Source organism: Gambusia affinis, linkage group LG12, assembly GCF_019740435.1.
Source record: "Gambusia affinis linkage group LG12, SWU_Gaff_1.0, whole genome shotgun sequence".
NCBI classification, from domain to species: Eukaryota; Metazoa; Chordata; class Actinopteri; order Cyprinodontiformes; family Poeciliidae; genus Gambusia; species Gambusia affinis.
In genome coordinates, this window is record NC_057879.1 from 11,212,728 (window position 1) to 11,232,917 (window position 20,190).

Genomic DNA, 20,190 nt, shown 5'->3' on the forward strand with positions numbered 1-20,190 from the left:
AGTTTTCAGATTTCTTTTATTGACTTACATAAAAATTAAACTTTTTTAAAACTTATAAAATGCAAAATTTTGAAAGGTATGTTTAAAGATTATTAAATATCTATAAATTAAACTCTAGAGTGAGATTATAATGATTTATGTATGGAAGGGTTCAGTTTGAACTAACTGGTTTTAGTAATGCACAATGTTTTCTGTACAGAAAAAAAAGGCATACTAGGATCGTGAACGCACCACGATTATCTATTCGCTGCACGAACGCAGTGGATAAATTAAGACGCGAGAGAGAATTGGAGAATTAAACTAACATTTTATTTACATGACGTACAGGCTGTACTTTACAAATCTGTAGTTTGTAGTTTTTCTGAGACAACGCTTATAAATACACTCATCATTAAAATAAAATTTCTAAGTGAGCGTTAATGCAGCACAGGTCGTCGCTCAGTGATGACGTGTTCCAAACAAAGCCGCTCAGAGTAAAATTCTTGTGGATAAATTAACTATTTTTAGTACAAAGAATAAAGACGACAGTTGCAGCTATGTCAGTGAATTATGCTGCTGGGCTCTCTCCGTACGCAGATAAAGGTGTCTGCGGCCTGCCTGAGGTAAATAATGAATCTTTTTAGCTCTAAAACGAGCTTTTTGAAAAGCTAGTTAGCATCTTAGCCGATGTTGTTTTCGTAAATGAGAAAGTTGTGAAGGAGCTGTGTTGTATTATGTTAAAGTAAACCACAAACTACAGTTATAGGTGTAAACCATCTTCCTGCATCGAAATATGTTGGTCTGTATTTATTTGTTGATGCCAGAATGATTATATCTTAATTATTTACAAGGTAATCGCTTCTCTATAATCACTTATTGATATGTCGTTAATGTTTTTTTTTTATTTTTTATTTTATTTAAATTCAGGCATGAGGAGATGAATGTTTTGTTGTTGTTGTTTGTTATAATTTTTGTATCTTTGGAAGCATTAATTTCTAAGCGCAATATTTGTTTACATGTGGCACTTCGTTTAAAAATTGTTTAAAAGCCTGGCATTCCTCCCCAACAATCAATTGATGTGTAGATGGTTGTTTTTGAGAGAGAATGGCAGCAGGATGTCAGTGTTTGCTGCAGTTCTCAATCTGCGAGTTTTGGAGACTTTTCTTCACCTTTCTTACTGTAGTGCTGTAGGTTTAAGGTTGTACGATACACATGGAGCCCCAGCGAAATGGCCCTCAGCATCATGTCCTGTTATATAGTGCAGGAAGTCAAAAGTCCTGTATTACTAGTTTATGTAAACTTTGATTAACAGAGATGGTCAGTTGATAAAAACAATTGTTTCTTCCTCTGGGACCACGTCCGGAGTCATTCTTCTCACTAAATAATTCAGAGATTTTGTCATGTTAATAATCTACTCATCAACAGGTCTTTAAATGTGGTAAATAAATAAAGTCTTAGTTAATAATATTTGCTGTTGTACAACATTGGTTTCCCTTAAATAGACTAATTTGTGTGAAAATATCAAGCTTCCTTTGTTTTGGTCATTTTTTTTTATGCGTATGCACATATTTCATCACATATTTATAATAAATAAATATTTAGGTTATTTATTATACTAAATAACCTCTCAAGATGTTGCTTCCTTTTTTATGTATGAGTCAAACAAATATTACTGATGTCCGTATGATTATTCCAGTAGTTGATTGTTGTATTTTCTGTTCATTGGCAGAGTTTCGACACTTCTGAGGAGCTAAAGGCAAAAGTGGAGACCCTTGCTCAGCTGATTAAAGAATCTGAGTACTTGGTCGTCCACTCTGGAGCTGGAATTAGCACCTCATCAGGCATTCCTGACTTCAGGTGAGACAGAATCATTGTAGATCGTGTCCTCCGTCACATTCATTTGTAAATTACTACATTAATTTGGTTGGAAAGGTGTGCACACGGTGTCACACTCACGTCTTACTGAATCATTGTTGTACAAAGATTTGGTTAAAGCATTGCTGCTGGTGTCACATCAAGTAGCTTCCCACTAATTTCAGATCGCACAGGAAGCTACTGAGACTCTTTAGATGTGCTTCAAGAGCTTTTTTTTTCATCTTCCTTACTGTAGTGCTAAATAAGACTGTCATTAAGTTTGATTAGAGAACAACAGTACAGTTTTCATTTGATAACAACCACACCTGTACACGCAACCTCAGCTGGTCCATGCAGTGCAGCAAATGATCTTTGCTTGTCTCCTCCTGTTATAGATGAAGTGTTTAGTTATTGTATTTAATTTTTTTATGTCTTGCATTTTTGGAACTATAGTAATCAGAAATGTTACATTAGTGTTAATATGTTGATGTTCCGTTTATGCATTTTGTGTGGCTATGAGGAGAGACGTGTGTGCGCGTGCAACTAATTTGTGCTGGAAATCTCCCTTGAAGATAATCTGGGGAAGCAAAATAAAAATGATCATTACTGTAATTGTCACATCAACAGGGAATCTGCTTCAATAATACGCTGCTATTTTGAGGCTGTTTGCCTAAATGGAGAGAAACAAACAGTTGAATAGGAAACCAACAGGCAAAGAGGAAAATTTGCTCTTCACAATTACCATCCTAAACTTTTTTTTTTAACTTCTAGATATTTATTCATAGAATAAAGACTCAAAAAATACTTTTTTTTAGCACCTGTTGTAGCTCTAAATTGTATTTCTTATATCTGGGTGGTTCATGTCCTCTGGATGTTTTTATTGAATGTGTTTTTGTTTTTCTTTATCTGTTACTAAACTGTCAATTTGGTTTTCCAAGACAGAATTAAAAGAGGCTATGCTTTCTCAGGATGGGGGACAGCTACAGAGAGGTTCTTATATAATCGTTTAACTTTTTTTTTTTATCAGCATTACTGAAAGGGAACAACAAAATGTTACAATGCTGTATGATGAATAGGACTATTTGGGAAAAAAAAGCACCTACCAGGTATTGAACAGTTCAAAGCCTGAAGCTGGAAGCTCAAATGAATTATTATTCCTATTCTCCAAACTATATACAAAAATATTTTTATTATTTTTAAACTGCCCTTTTCTTATGGATTATATATTAGAGAAGGTAATATGACATTGTGATTCCAGGCGGGAGCTTAACCTTCAGTGAACCGGGTTATTTAATTTTTTTTAGATAATTATTTCTATGTATAATATCCCCCTCAATTTTTTTTATTTTTTTTGTAGCATCTTTGTGTGAACACAAGAGGGCAGTGTTTGCTTGGTATGCCGCTTGTCAAGCTGGTGAGGAGAAAAGGACAGAAGTTCAGCTTCTAAGTTACATAAAGATTTGCGTTGTTTCAGTGCCCTACATAACTATTCCATCTATAAACCAGAAGACAGTGGTACTGACTGTGTTCGCTGAAAAAGGGTTAATATTTGAACTGACAGCAGTGTGAGTATGAATTCATAGTTGTAACAGAAAAATAAGAAATTTGTAAAATGATCTGTACTTCACCCGGTGTGAATTTTTGCTCAGTTCAACCTGCGATAAAGTTCTCAACAACACAAAACATTACAGTTTACTATTTACTAAAACCTGTGGAAAAATATAAACAAAGAAAATAGTTTGGTAAAAGAACTTGATTTATTTCTCATAAATATGTTTTGGTTTTTTTGGGGGTGGGGGAGCTGTGCATTGATTCGCAGTAAGTCTGAACTCCTCTATCAGAACATATTTTTGGTGCATACAGATCTGCCACACTCAAGTGAGAAAGAAAACAATGATTTTTATAAGATCCGCTGTAATTTCTCATCACCCTGGAGACATTTATAAAGCTGTTTCCCTCCATACTGGGGTCCCCAGTTATTGGAACTAATATGAAGTTCAAACACAAGACTCAAATACAGGACATGGCATTTTTTATTTTTTTTTCCTGTGTAATCCTCAGGTTGATCTGTGAAACAGATTGAGCATTTCTCAGAAAAAAATCTTTGACCTAACATGCCAGAGTGAGAATGTTAATAGTAAGAAAAAGACTGAACAACGACGACATGAAAGGTTTGCTTAAAAAAAACATAATTGAATCTGTTCTTTTTGTTTTGGTTCATGTCTTCACAAATCACAAGATTTGCTTAGTAAAGGTAATTTAAATCTGTATTTGATTCATTCCTAAGCAAGACATTGATTTTAAGCACAACTCTTTGTTTCTAAACTGGCTTGTGTTATATAAAAGATAGCAAATGGTAATATTCTGTTATACTTGTGAGTTTGCATTGACATATATTTATATCCTTCTAAATTAGATACTTTTTTTTTGACGTTCTTCCTCAAAATGGGTTAAAAAAGAAAGCAATTGTCCATATGTTTTCCTGTCTGGATACATTTGCACACACATGCTTTAGGATCTGTACCAGTTGAATATTTGATTCTTATGCCCAGACATGACCGCTAGGGAGCCTGCGGGGGGGTTTACTGCTGAAGCATAGATTCAAAATCTCTTGTTTATAAAAACACACAAATAGAAAAGGTTCATTCCCTCACATCAATATCTTGAGAACAATCCCTGTAGTATGCAAATAAATTAACATTCCTCTTTGTCCTGTTACCATTTAAATTTTGTATTTTTTTTATGGTGATACATGACGTAGACGATATGTGACGTACACTTTAGCGCATCGGCACTGATGAGCCTTTGAGCTTGCCTCTGCTGAGCAAGCAGTAAACTGCGGCGCAGATGAAAGATGAGGCCGTTGGACGTTTAAGACTGTTGCAGCAGGACGTGTTCCCATCTCTGATGCAGGGAGATAAGTTTGTTCTCAAAGTAATTTGGCAACTATCGGGATGTTGGATGACTGCAGCGATGGCAACAACACTACATTCATCACTGCAGCCGGACACCTGAAACTTAGCCCCAACAAAATCCTATCGGGCTGCATTGTACGTTTAATACAAATTACTTCAACGGTTAGTTAAATGTTTTCCTTTTAACAAACCGTTGTTAAAAGAAAAACAATGTGTAGATGACGTTTGAATAAATTCACCATATGGTCAATTTTCTGATCTCTGATGTGCTTATATTTCCAAAGATGGAGTGAAATGACTTTATATTTGTCTTTATCCAACATTATAACCAAAAATGCCGTCTTGACTCTCCCTATCTTAGTTTCAGCTTTCATCACCATGACTCCAAAAGTAGCCACTTTGAACATTATTTCTGTGTTGTTGTTTTTTTTCCTCTTTTATAAACTCCTTCTGTTGGCTGACAGTCCTTCCCTACACACAACGTTGTTGCCTTTAAGCTGGTTATGCTCAATTTAAAACTTCAAAGCATTGTAGGCATTTTTTTTTTGCCTTCTTCACCTGCTACATCACCACCTTTTCAACCAGACCAACATCAGACTCGTTTATTCTCCTTCAGAGGTCCCAAGGGTGTGTGGACGCTAGAAGAAAAGGGTGAGTCACCTCACTTTAATACCACATTTGAAGATGCCCGCCCCAGTTTGACTCACATGGCCCTCCTGGGACTGCAAAGGGCAGGGTACCTGAAATACCTCATCAGCCAGAATGTCGACGGGCTGCATGTTCGATCAGGCTTCCCCAGGTAATGTCATTCTGTTGGTGGGAATATATGTACAATATATCTGCTGCGATGCCTTCTTGGTGTGGTTTGTTTGTTTTAGATGTAAAAACAGCAGGGAGCTGCAGCAGACTCACAATGTGTGCAAGCTGAGCATGATTGAAAGTGCTAAGACTTTCCTCCTTGTCTCAGTTTAGTGTTATGTAGATCCACATCCTCTGCTAGAGTTCAGTTTTCGGAGGGCACCGATTTTCAAGAGAAAAAGAAAATCTCACTTGGATAATGGTGCCTGGACCCGGTGCATCCAAGATGAGCTTTTTGAGACTAAAAGTACATCAATTTGTGTCTTAAATAACAAAATTAGGCCAAGTAGAAGAAAAGGGCACAGTTCTGGTAACACTGACAGCAGAAAACAAGATGAAAAGAATAAATAACCCATGATGGTTAGGTTCGGATCCAGGATAACATGGCATTGAGCCAAATTTACAACTGAACACTTGAAAATGAGGAGGATTCTACTTGTTGTTGGGTTTTTTTAATTGGGCAGCTATGAGTTTTCATCCCCATCTGAAAGCTTTTGAAGGGAAAGTTGAACCAGGGCCAGAAAAAAAACAAAAAAACTTCAAACCTTTTAGTAGTTTTAGCATCCAGCAACGAGCAGAGGCTGAATATATTGGTGATTTTGGCCCAGAGTGTCTCTTACATCTTTGTAATTTTACTGCTGGTGTCTTGTTGAGTGTTTTGTAGCTGGAGTGGAGAATGTCATGACTAAACTGATAAATAGACGTGTTTGGCTTTGACTCATTGTTTTAAATTGGTTGCTGCTGCTGCTGCTTTGTAATAACAGCCATACCAGCATCAGAGCTCAGTTAATTTGAAATCAAATTTTCAGTGCCACTGAAAGTGTGCGGTCTGCTTGAGTATTACTCGGTCATATTGGACTGAGCCCAGGGCTGAGACTCCAATTTTTTATTCCGTTCGTACATCCAGCTTTTCCGCGTATTTGAGGACTTGCTTTTCCTGGAAACCATTTACATAGAGCTCTTCCTCCACCCTTAATCAGGTTTTTTGAAATGAGGTCAGACAGTGAAGGAGCAGTTCTCAGAGGAAATCACCAAAACGGCCGATGAACCGGTAGAATAAACTGTCTGGGATTAAACCGTAGAAGTGCCAGGTGAAACAACACAAGATGTACATTGTATGCTTAAAGATTCATTAAACAACAAAGAAAAAGTTTATCCTCAAAAATTCATACTTTTACTTTAGCTTTAGGTTTTATGTAAATGTGTGTGGTTTTTTTTCTCTGCTGTTGTGACCTTATTCCTCTCCTCATTCCTCCAGGGACAAACTATCAGAGCTTCATGGAAACATGTTTGTGGAGGAATGCGAGAAGTGTGGCAGGTACGAGTATGAACACTCACAAGCACCAAAGCAGTTAGCATTTGATCATAAAACTAACTTTAAGGCATTTCATAGGGAAAACAGTTTTTCTGTGGAATCTTATAGCATCATTAAAAAAAAAAAAATCTTCGATTTATTCATCTTTATTTTCAACCTTTAAAACTGTTAGAAACACCCAGATTTTCCTAGGTCTTAAATTTCAATATTCATTCACTATTTACTTCTGTTTCAGTCCCCAGACTTCTGTCTGGGAAATGAAGGTATAATTACTCTTTTTTTCTAAAACCACAAATACCTTAAAGAAGCAATAAGGCCTGTTAAAAATAAATTATTTCTGGACATTCCGACTTTCCTTCTCTTAATGAAAACACAGTTAAAGTCTAATTGTTCTTGTTAAGTTATTCACTGTTATTCACTACCAGTTGTTTGGTCATATTAAGTGTATATATTTAATAAGGTTTGGCTTTACATCAAGGATTTGAGTGGTTGGCTAAAACCTTCACAGTCACTTTCATGAAGCTTGTTATGTGTTGCTGGAAGCACGCAACAAAACATAACAGGAGATTCTCACGGTTTGAACTTTGAGCATTTCGACAGTATCATGGTGTTTATGCAGACATTTTAAATAGAATATGGGAAAAATCACGACATGATCGAATTGCTTTTATTCAGAGCCGAAAAGCTGCAGTTATTCCTTTTGTGTATTGAAGTGCAATAATACTATGTTGCACTTCAATACAATTGAATAATACTATTATTACTTCAATGTAATGATACTATATTACTGTTAGGGCTGCACAATATTAGCAAAACATGTAGTTGCCATACTAGCAGTATGGCAAGACTGATATCTGTGGTTTCTAATACTTTTAACCCAAATTTCCCAAAGTCTTTTTTTTTTTTTTCTTTTAATCTAAATGTTATTATCTTCCTTTATGAGCTCCAGCATTTCGGTCACTAAAGACATAAATGTCTCGTATGGGCGTCGGGGCCAGGGAGAGTCCATTCGACAGTCCAGCAGAACAACAGAACCCTAAAAGGCTGATATGAAATGGTTCGGTAGGTTGAGTGCTTACTAATTTCAGTTTCAAAGCAGCATTACTTAAATAAGAGCAACGACTGCAGCTCATTTAGTTTCCAGCTCATGGAAGGAGACCCCACTGTGCTTGCTTTGTGCTGATAGAAAAATGGGAAACTTTGAAAAAGGAAGAATTGTTTTTGTAGCTTTTTGGAAATCTTGGTACGCGTAGCTTTCGTGAAAGTACTCTAGTCACATGCCAGCGCTAAAAAAGACCACTTTAAGTTGTATTTAATTTGTGTTATCATTGTGGCTGATCTAGTATCTGCTCCTTCAGATGTCTTTTATACTTTTATAATGCTCTTAAGGAATTGACAAGGCTGCAATGAACGATTATTTTAGTTATCGATTAATCTGTGGATTATTCCGGTGATTTATCAATTAATCAGAAAAAAACTGGCACATTCTGCAGCTTTTTCTTTAATCCTTTTTTTTTAAATAAAGTATTAGAAATGCATTACTAAAATTCAGATAAGTTGTTGAATTCCTTTGTTAGGTAAGGAAAAGAAATTCTTGTCTAAAATGCAAGAAAATCTGAGAATTTTTTTTAAATTAGCCGATTAATAATTGGATCGCAAAAGGTGTTTAATTGGAGATTTTTTTTTTTTTTGGGGGGGTTTCCAGAAAGTTCTGGATGGAACATATTAACAGACAAAGAAGTCGTTCTTTTTTTATCTTGAATGCAAAAAGCATGTATTTTTTTTGCACAGTTTCAGCTTCCCTCAGTTAAGCCAGTTGTTCTTTCAACAGATGAGCACTTTGGAGTCTGTATTCAATGTTCACAATTAATCTATTGCTAAATTAGCCGACGACTGTTCCTGTAATCAATTCATCCCAATTAATCGGCTTAATCGTTTCAGCCCTAAACAAGCGTAATAGGTGTTCAAGCTTCCGTTTGCATGGTAACATGAGGCTGCACCTGAAAATAGGCTCCCTCCCTGTGGAACAAACATCGTGTGGAGTGGTGCGCCGTACTCCACCCCCCCCCCAAAACCTCCAGCCGCTGTGAACGAAACTGTAAGCACAGACCTGTTATTTGCACAGACTGTTATACAGTTATTCGCCTTCATCTCTGTGGTATGTTGGCCAAAGCATGTCCGACATTTTATTAACATCTCAGCAATTTGTGGTGAAAAAATTTTCCGAATAATCTGTTTTTTTTGTTACTATGCTGCTGCGTTTTACTCCGTTTTATGAGTTGTTAGTCAAAATCCCTCAGTATACAAGCAGGAACTATGTGGCTGCAGCATCATCAATAAAACATGCAGACAAGAGGCTCAGTTACTATTCGCAGACATCAGCTCGCGTCTGAGCTTTCCTGCACATCATGATCGCTGGTGTCAGCAGAGTCTCTGGCATCGCACTGCCTGGACTTGCTCGGCTTTTATGTTTGGGTTAAGTTCAGTGTTTCTTAAAATCCTTGGAAGAAAAACATGCTCATTAATATTCAAGGAAAATGCCACACAGGTAGACGCTCAGAGATGCTGACGGGTAAAGCCTGCAGCAGGAGAAGAAGAAGAAGAGAAACGTGAGCAAAAAATAAACTCAGCTGAAGTTTAATTCTCGGCACACACACGGCGCTGTTATAATTAATTAATTTTAAATTAGCTTTATGTTTGCTGATTATCTCCTGCAAGACAATACGCCCGCTTTGAGGGGACGACTCGGAAAAAGGTTAGTGCAAAGTTATCGTCTTATCGAAAAGAAAGCAGCTTCATTTTCCCTCCCGTGGCGTTCTCTCTCAGCGGGTCACCTTGGGAACATGACGTGAAAAAGCGAGGCTGTCGAGCACATTGCGTTTAAACAATTTTGCTTCAGCTACACGATGTAAAAAAAAAAAAATAAAAATTTAAAATCCTTGCAGAACATCTCCAAATTGTTCTTTATAACCCATGAATTGAGTAAGAGCATGTGGAGGTTCCAGTGGTGCCTCTGAGCCGCTTGCTTTTTTCTCCTGAAAGTGGAGCAAATGGAGGTGGATGCATTCAAGTGTTAAACTTCTGGGATTTGCTGTTTTCCAGGCAGTACGTGAGGGAAAAGGTGATCGGTGTGATGGGGCTGAAACCGACAGGACGTTACTGCGAGGTGGTGCGGTCCAGAGGGCTGAGGGCCTGCAGGTAAAGCACACACAGGGTTGTGCATTTGAAAAGGGGGGAAGGAAAAACCCCCCAAAAAAGAACAGCTCATCGTGATTTATTTATTTGTGTGCTTATGTCACTTTTGTGTTTTTAATCACTGAAGAGGAAAGCTGATCAGCACCATACTGGATTGGGAGGATGCTCTGCCTGACAGAGACCTGAACAGGGCAGATGATGCAAGCAGGTGAGAGAAACGTAAATCATTGTTTCATCACCTGTCTTTATCACTGAGTAACACACAGATCTCGTTTCCTCCAACATCCCCATTTCATCTGACGGTGAAAGGTACAAACGTCAGTTCAAACCTGTTCTGTGAAGTAAAAAAAAAAAAAAAAAAAAAAAAAAAGTCAAAGCGTTGGGATTGATTTGCTCGAGCCCCTGCGGCGTCGCCGTCGCTGTCCTGAAGGTCTCGTTTGAAAACCTTTTCTTTTCGGGCTTTACATATTCACCTCCGTCGGCTTTAATGCCCTCAGATGAACATTTTCATTCATTCCTTCAGCCCCAAAAGCTTTTACTGCGTGTTTACAAAGCTGCGAGAGGGAAGAAAAGGATGCGCTTGTGTCGCCTTGATCTGCTGACACATAATAGACTCATAATTACCATTTAAATTGCGGAGAGGGGATTTGGAGCACCGACCTTTGAACTCTAATTGTTTGTTTGTGGCGGTGAAAAAAAGGTAGAGACAGCAAGTCGTTCAAAGCTGATTTAATGTGAAGCTGCAATGCTTTTAAATTTTGTAGGGTGCATGATCAGACTTAAACGCGACCCGCTAGCCGAAATTTGCTTTGTCATTTTTTTAAGTGAATGTGCAAGTTATAGCACCAGAGCTGCATCTAGCATGGTCTTTTGTAAGAACCTGCCAGGGATTAGCTGCGTTAGCCTTAGTTTAGTCGCAGTGGTACAGAGAAGAGGATTGCAGTGACAACACAAGCTGTTGCTTAGCTTATGTGTTTCTCAAGTCTTATCTGCACCAAATGTTTTCGCAAAACAATCTGTTCACTGTTATTTTTTTTTTCTTTTGTAAGAAGTTACCCTCTGAATTTCTGACTAGGATGGGAAAAAAAACAGAAACAATTAACATTTGTGGATGACACCATTGCAATGTTAAATGAGGCAATAAAAGATTAGTAAAAATCATGAAAAGATGTTAGTACAGACATAAATCTATGCAAATACTGTGTTAATTTTGACACATTACTTGCAAAATATTTACTGTAGTGTGTAAAGTAATTCATAGACCGCCTTCAAATAAAAACACATGATCATGGCCAACCCTATTCCTAATTCATAAGATTACTAATGTCGCTGTATCAACTTCCACTCTTTTAGGAGGGCTTTCCACAGGGTTTAGGAATGTGTTCATGGGAATTGGCCAACATTCTTCCAGAAATACATTTGTGAGTTCGGACACTGATGTTGGACGGCAAGATCTGTCTTGCACTCTGTGGTGTAATTCATCTTAAAATGACTCTGTTTGAAGGCATCCGTCCCCAACCTCTTGATGAATTGTCTTGGAGTCCAAATCCCCAAGTTTTGAGAGTACGATGGCTTTGTAGCACCAGGTTTCCTTCCTTTAAGTGAAATTCTAAATTCTTGCATAGCTACTTAATGATAACTGTTGGGAAAACAAATCCATGTAATAGCCACTTATCATTGTGGTTTAAAAATTTGTATGTCGGCCATTGAGCTCACGTACTGCTTCAGGTTTTTCAGTAACATTTACTTAAAGCATAACAGGCATGTAAAAAATTTCCTTTTTGATAAGCTAAAAGGTTTTTTTTTCCTAGTGTCTATTTCGTCAACAAACATTTCCCACAAGTTTAATCAGCTTTAATTTACCATAATATTTACGCTGCCGCAATTACAGCTTTGCATAGATTAAGACTTTAGTAATGCCACCAGCCTCTCTAATTTTCACAGGAATTGGAAAAATTATCAATACAATATATTGCCTTTAAGGGCAAATTTTAACAAATATTCCTTAACTTTGATTACTGTTTTGTTTTAGCTTGTTGACTTCCAAAATCCAAAGACGGACTCCAGAAATGATCAAAATGTATTCTCATTCTGCAAAAAACATGAAGAAAAACCCAGGTCAGCTTGTCCATTTGAAATAAAAAACAAAAAATATGTTGTTCAGCAACTTGGACAGCAACAAACGGCATAACAGAGGCATTTAGTTTTTATTTAAAAAGAAATAATAAATGATGATTTGCAGTTCGTAAAGGAAAAATTATTAGCATTTCTCTTTTAGACTGCGGTAAATGTAGGTGAGCTAAACATGAGATACTTTTTCTCTGGCAGATCACGTATATTTACTAGATGAGATATTTTTAACCCAGCCGCAAGGAGAGTGAATGATCCAACAGCATAACCCATCAACAGCAACTTCAGATATGTTTGGGATGAGAGCTAAAAAGACATCTTGAAGAATCAGAAAAAGAAGTCCAGCTACATCTTTATTAAGGCTTTTTTTTTTTTTCATCTACTGCAAATCCACGCTGTGGCGCAAAGAAAGACAGAAGAGTTGTTTTCACCTAGTTGTAAACCTGCATCCCTGCAAGATTTGCTAAATTTTCTTTTTGTTTACTGTAGAGATGTCAAAAGTTTCTTACAGACATGCAAAACAAAAAATATATATCCAGATTCACCGTCCTTACCAGATATTACCCAAGTACTGCCGTTTTCCACGCTGACTGTCATGGACACCCACATGCAGGAATTACCCTTGAGGAGAAACAGGCAAATCGGCAGACTGTCAAAAACTCACATCTGCTTATTTTGGCTGATTTTTCCTCCTTGCGTTGGCATGCAGACGAGCAGACCTGGCACTGACTCTGGGCACGTCCATGCAGATCAAACCCAGTGGGGACCTCCCACTCCTCACAAAGCGCAAAGGAGGGAGAGTGGTTATAGTCAACTTGCAACCAACCAAACACGTGAGTCTCATCCACACGCCACATCAAGACATACGTCCAGAACTTCATCTGGGAAATATTTCATTGTTTGTGTTGTGGTGATTTTTTAAAAAATTTATTTATCTATTATTTTAAGTAGTCTGGGACAGTATCTCAAATAGCGTCCCTATGCTGTAAACTGAGTCAATATTTACACACATCAGCAAAGTGATTGTGTGCGTGATGCATAATTAATGGCGCGTGCAGGTGTGCGTGTCACGTAACGAGTGTCCACTGTCTGTTGCACTGCAGAAATCCACAACGTTGAGACAAAACGACAAAGAGGGTTTCACTGCATGTGTTTAGCTTGAAGCGTCTGGTCCAGTTCAGGTGTTACTGCTGGGTTCTTACCGAACCAGTGTACTGTGAGATGTAAACAATAAGTGACGCAGCATCAGGAAACAACGCAGCTTACCCTGTGATGATGCTGAATGGCTCCGACGGTGTTTGCGAAATTCAACCTTTTTGGAGACGTTTTCATTCACTTGTTTTGCCGACGCCGAAAGGAAAACGGGGAACCTATTTTGGGCTCGCCTCGCTTTTCTTTCTCTGGTTATTTGCTTTGCAGTTTACTCGCACTCATCGCCCTGCACATGCTTTCATTGTAATCACTGGCAGAAAGCATTTCATTTGGTGAATGATTATGGTGTAGGCTATTATTTTGAGGGGTAATTACAATTTTCAGGTCTGTTTATTGCAATCAGACTCAAACGGGGATCTCTGACAGGAATAGAAAATTAGGCAAAGGCTTTTTCTTGACTTTGTATTGTTCTTTTAAACAGATCAAAGTAACTAATTGAACTCATCCACAGATAATCTTATGGATTAAAATGCTCAACTTCTGACACTGATTCTGTACTTTGATACCACTTAAGCATTTTAGAACAGAAAGACGTTTAGTATATTTTATGTGCCAGAGTAGGGAAGTATACACTTTTATGCTGATATATAAACTAATTTCCAACCAGTTGTTTGTCGACCACAGATCAATTCATTGCGTGTTAATTCATCTCAGAATAAATGCAGCTGCTGTGTGAAGGTTTGTCAGAGGATATTTGGTGAGCAAACATCATGAGGACCAAGAGCCAGAGGTTCACCTTCCAGCATGAGCAATGTCCATAAACTTTATCATTGGAATGGTTCAAGTTAAATCCTGTTTATGCATTAAAACAGTCTGAACCTAAATTTAATTAAGACTGTATGGCAATACTTGGAAAATTACTGTCCAGACACTTTCCGTACGATCTGGTTTGAGCTTTTTTGTGAAGACTAATTGGTAAAAACTTGAGTCTTTAGTTGTTCAGAGAGGATAAAAAGGCTCCAAAAAAAAACAACTTGCAGCTGTGATAAAATACATTGAAGGTTTTGGTCGATCCTTTATCATCTCTTTTGTGGTCGCCCATTTTGCAGGACAAACACGCCCATCTGCGTATCAACGGTTATGTGGACGATGTCATGAAGCAGCTGATGGAGCTGCTGGATTTAGAAATCCCAAAATGGGAGGGACCCACCGTCTGCGAGAGCTCAACTCTCTCACCCGAGACCGCCGCTGATGTCAAGCCCCCTCGCGGCATTTCTGCAAAGGACAAAGTGAAAAAGGACAAAATCAAGGAGGAAAGAAAAAGGGAAGCAACAGAGGACGCCGGCGTGAAAGACGAGACGGTTTCAGTAAAGCGAGAGCGAGCAGATTTTTCCGCGGAGACAGACGAGAAGGAATAACCTCTGGATATTTTTAGTTGTTGTTGTTGTTGTTCCCCAGGACTCGTCAAAACCACAAACACGAACCCGTCCAGAGGCTTACTCATGAGCTGAAAGTTTGATCATTTTCAGAAATAACATTAGTCTCTTATTTTCTATCATCTTGTAAGGAAAACGTCCGTCGTAACGTTTTTGTTTTTCTTAAACGATGAAACCTTTCAGACACCATCTGACTCAGGCTCTCATAAAGCCTCACTAATTCATGCTTGTTTGGAAGCGTTTCTCCTAATGAGAACATAGCTGAAGGCACACACACGCTGATGTAAAATGTTTCGGGGAATGTTTTGTACTTCATCCAGCTCAGATCCTTGTTTCTCCAGGAGAACAAGTCTTAACAGGACAGTACAACGAGGCGAGATCTGGAGCATGTCGTTATAGATAAAGCTTTTTAATAAGGTGTGTAAGTTTGCTGCACCTTATTAATATTTATAGCATGCGCTCCAGATCTTGTCCCTGCAGATCTCGCCTTTTAAGTCTCCTTGGTTTGATACATTATGAAAAGGAATATCAAGTGAGCTGCTTCTCCAAGTCTGGCTGACTAGTAGCTACAGTGCAAACATGCAGTGGAGGCGTGAGGTGGGGTGGGCTGGGATTTTAGGTCATGTCGGATTTTCGAACTATGATTGAATCATAATCATGCTGTGTGTTTCTGGGAACGAGGCCTTGGAGGTTGTGCTCTCCAAGAAAATGTTACTTTAAAGATTGATTGTTGTTCTTACACGCTGGGCTATATATCTGTAAGCACACGTAGGGAGTAAAATCATAAACTTTGCGTTAAAAACCGTCTCATCTCTTATGTACCGTCTCGGTTGTTGCAGTTTGGCGAGAGACAGAACTCGCTCTGTCATCTGAAATTGTTTTTCAGATAAAAAAAAATAATTCTAACCTCTGCAGACTTACTTCCTGCTCCAGGGATAATTTATTGACAACTTTTCCAACCACGTAAAATTTTCAATCTTCGATTGAAATGTAAATTATTAAATTATCTCTGCAGCAAGGAGTCTGTGCAGCCATTTATCTTCTGCAATTTGAAAGAAATTGAGACTCTGTGTTGCTCTTTATGTACGTCTCCTAGAACCCCAGAGGCCCGTATCTTCCCTCTCTGTGTTGGAAATCTATAATAATCAAACCTATTAGAGATTGGAGACTACCTTTACTTTTTCTTATTATTTCATCCTACATTAATTTACTTTCTTAATCCTTTCAGGGTTGTAATTGAACTGCTGCCTTGTTTTCAGTAGTCGATTGGATCAGGTTTGTAAGTGTCTCCCTTTTTCCTCCAAATGTACCACTGGTCATTATGGTCATACAGTTAAATTCGAGTTATGTCTGACCACAGAACATGTCTGTGCATTTGTAAACTGTAATCTAGCTTCTTTGCTTTTTTAGTGGTGTACATTCTGAGCATCGACGTCCCATGATAATCTTCACTTTTCAGCTGATAGCTCTGTGGGAATCACATTGCCGATAATCGTCTGCGGTGAACTTTTCACTTTTCTATGTTTTCGTAGATTTTTCTCACAAAGTGGAACAAAGACAGACTTTTGGCCACAAAGTTCCCCAAGAGCCGATTTTGAATTGTTTTTGTTTTGTTTTTTTTGCAAAATTGCTCATTGAAGACACAAAACTGTTTTTTGCATTCATCTTAATTTTGGACCAACTAGAACCAGAAACACGGACCTGCTTTTTTCTCAAAAGCAAGTCTTACATCTCAAATAAGAAAAATGTAGAAACTGTGGGACTGTCTGAAGACCTTTGTTATGATTTGTTCCTATGATGACTTACAGATTTACAATTCCACTATTTTGTTGATTTTAATTAAATTTATATTTTCGAGTCTATTGTTGACCGCAAACATTTGTTTTAAAAATGGAAAAAACAAAACAAAAAAAAAAACTTCTGTCCAAATGTACTTCCAATTCTAGGTAAAAAAAAAAAAAAGAAAAAAAGATGTGAAGCCGGGAATAATGCAGCACACGGAGCTTCAAATAAAATGGGTCCTTTATTTTTTTAGATGAAAAGGAACACTTTTCTCTGAGTTGCAAAGAAACAAATGAAAGAATGAGGACAGAACAGCCACAACAATTTGACAGAGTCCAGGTGAATGTTGTAAAAAGGAGGGATTTATTGATAACAAAAATCCCAGACGGCTCACACAAACTGGGGGAGAAAGGGGCGGTTAGGTGGTGCCAAATCAAAGAAAATAATAAAACAATAATAAAACACTACCGTCATGTGCTAAAGAAACAAAAGAAAACAAAAACCCTGCCTATCTAATCTAACAAAAGTTTCCACCAACACTTTACTTGGGTGGCACCCACCTACTTACCTAGTGTATATAACAGAAAAAACACCTAAGTGATGAAATGTACAGGGTACCCCAAACTTACCTCACCCTCTAACTCCCACCACAAACCTTCACAAAAAAAAAAAAAAAAAAACACGAGGAGAAAAACGCGGAAAATAAATACTCTCCAAAAAAAATAACCTGATTTTAAAAGTGCTCTAACTAAAATTAACATCCAACATGGGAAACAAAATCATTCCATCTTCAAAGCGGCCTGTTTTGTCAGCGAATCCTCTGATAATTTCTCCATCCAAATTTATAACACTTCCTCTTATCTTTGCCCATGTCTGGATACCTACCGACTGGAATTAAACAGCATCAAAAAGTCCTGTCTGGTGAGTCGAGGATAAACCAGCAAACCGAACCTCAAAGTCTCGGAATCAAAAGAAATTAATCAGCTTTCTTGTCAGATAGACGCAGATGCAGAAGCTGCAGCAGCGCCGGATTCTCCGAATTATGTTTCTGCTATAACATCAAACCGAATGAACTGCGGGGGGGGAATTGTAGTTTGATGGGAAGGAAAGTTCAGACACTCAGTATGAACCGCATAAGATTATTTACTTCTCCAAAAGAAGAGCTCCGCCTGAGAACCAGCACGCAGAAAGACGAGTGTCATCTGTGTAGAAGACAATCTGCTGTGATCAACTCATAAATAGAGGCTGAAGCGACAAAAGGCAGCTGCTGCTTCTGGCTGCTACAACTTTCAGCTGCGAGCTTCCAGAAATCACAAGCTGCAGCCGTCAATTTAGATCAGATGAGCTTTTATTTGCTTCTATCTGCGTCGATAACAGCTGTTTTAATAATAACGTTTCAGACTCTTTTAACAGGACCTTTTTTTTTTGAGTCACAATGCAGCTGCAAAAGAGTGCATTGAGATTCAGATCCACGCCTGAGCTCCTGTTTTATTTATGTTGAAGAAACCTTTCTCGTACAGCCACGCTAAACAAGAAAAGGTTTTGAAAAATGTGGAAACCTTGCAAAAAAAAGTTTATCATTTTCTGCACTTTACAATGTATTTTATTGGCTTTGTACAAGAAAATTTAATCACATTTATATTTTTTGTGACAATGTGAACTGTTGTATATATATATATATATATATATATATATATATATATATATATATATATATATATATATATATATATATATATATATATATATATATATATATATATATATATATATATATATATATATAATAAACACAAGTGGTGTGTTATTTATTTACCTGTGGTTGGTTTTGAGGCTGTATCTAGGTCAACTTTGCTTATCTGGATGTAGTTTTGATAAGCAAAGTGTTGGCACAAGTTTTTCATTCTTTCTTCGTCAGAGCGCTAAACAATTTCCCTTAAATGGATTCTCCCACCCACCTGAGCTCTAGATCTCTGCAGCTCCTCCAAAGTTGAGATGAATCTTTTCACTGCATCTTTGATTGTTGCTCTTCTTGACCTGTCTGTCTATATTCCTCTGACCCATTAGAAAGAGTTGCTGGTTTGAATAAAAAGGCTTCTGCAGCACATATAGTGCAGTTGTGAATATTTATCATGCATCCAGCGTGGTATAAGTAAAAATAATATTTAAAACATTTATTTTGGTGTTGCCAGGCTTTAAATAATATATGTTTGGATCATTTCTACACATTTAAAAAAAATTATTACTTTTCTGAAACACTGGAAGCGATGTGTGTAATTTCCACAGATTTCTGTTGGGTTTTTTTTTGTTCGTAGGAAGGTAAAACCCTCGCCTTGGTGAAGACATGAGAGCCTGAGCTCCCGGTCAGAGAACCTGCGCCAGGCGCACTTAATGATGAATCCTGTGAAATGATGCCGAAAGCCCCTGAAAAGCTGAAGAAGCTCTGACAAAGATTTGCACAAAATAGTCACCATTTGAAGTTTGAAATCCCAGTTAGGTGTCGACTCCCGATCCATATTATTAAAATATGTATTCGAGCTCTGTGGGCAGATTGTGAGACGCCTCGTCCTCCCTCATACACTCCTGAACCCGAGGAGAACCACGTGGAATTTAAACAACATTAATGTGTTTTCAATCTCTTTGTAGCTATTTTGCATCTGTTTGTGCTCCCCGTTTTTTTTGTTGTTTTTTTTTCTTGTGTTGCCTCATAGCACTTTAGGTCCCCTGGTGGTTGTTTTGTCACTCTGTGCCTCCCTTTGTTTATCTTTCATTTTCTTGCTGTGTCACTCATTGATGTCTTTTGTGTTATTTCATGTCTGTTTGCAGTAAATGGCTCTTTTTTGTCTTTGTTATGTCTCTCTCTTTTCTTTTTTTTTAAAATCTTTTTAAAGGTCTTTGATGATCTTGGCTTGTTTTGTGTGGGTTATGTGAGCTTTTTCTGAGTTTATATTGCCTCTGGGGCTTGTGAACCCAACTTTAAATGGTCTCTGTATACCTTTCACAAGATGCTCCTGCAGTTTTCCTGCAGAAAATGAACAAAAGTTCAGAGTTTACCTGCAGGATCCATAACTTATCCTTTTTGTTCTTAGAACCAATATATTCTTTGAGTACCACATATTAAAAAACCTAAAACTTTACATATACCTATAATAGATACAGATGTCATGCTAATTTTACTCTTCAGGTTGTTTATCTGATGTGGTTTTATGTCAAGGTTTACTGATGTTTCAACAAACAGCATCCTTAATTTTAAATGCAAGATGCAAGTTTGAATTTATTGTGGTGTGGATTTTTAAAGTCATTCATGGTGAAAATAATACTTTCAAACTCAAGTAGCTGCAAACAAGCTGACTAATACTTGCTTAAATGTTCCTCTTGCATGCTGAAGCTCACGCCTGATTGCTCTTCTAATCATAATTAGACGAGGTCCTTCAAATTTTTCGGCCGAGTGACATGGAGCGGCCTTTTCCATGTAGTCAATATGTTTTCAGTAGAGTTGGGGTTGTTGCAACCACTGCCACTATAGTCCTGACCAACATCAGGACAATAAATCCCATTTTAATCAGACATTCAA

At 37.7% G+C, this 20,190-nt stretch overlaps 1 protein-coding gene across 1 annotated transcript; it reads left to right on the forward strand.

Moving 5' to 3' along the window:
- The first annotated feature begins 418 nt into the window (after nucleotides 1-418).
- On the forward strand, nucleotides 419-15,636 carry sirt6 (sirtuin 6). The gene is made up of 8 exons (XM_044135499.1): nucleotides 419-602; nucleotides 1,709-1,836; nucleotides 5,365-5,547; nucleotides 6,865-6,924; nucleotides 10,024-10,119; nucleotides 10,244-10,324; nucleotides 12,956-13,079; nucleotides 14,508-15,636. The coding sequence occupies exons 1-8, from the start codon at nucleotides 537-539 to the stop codon at nucleotides 14,814-14,816; spliced, it is 1,047 nt and encodes a 348-aa protein (XP_043991434.1). The 5' UTR covers nucleotides 419-536; the 3' UTR covers nucleotides 14,817-15,636.
- The last annotated feature ends 4,554 nt before the right edge of the window (nucleotides 15,637-20,190 follow it).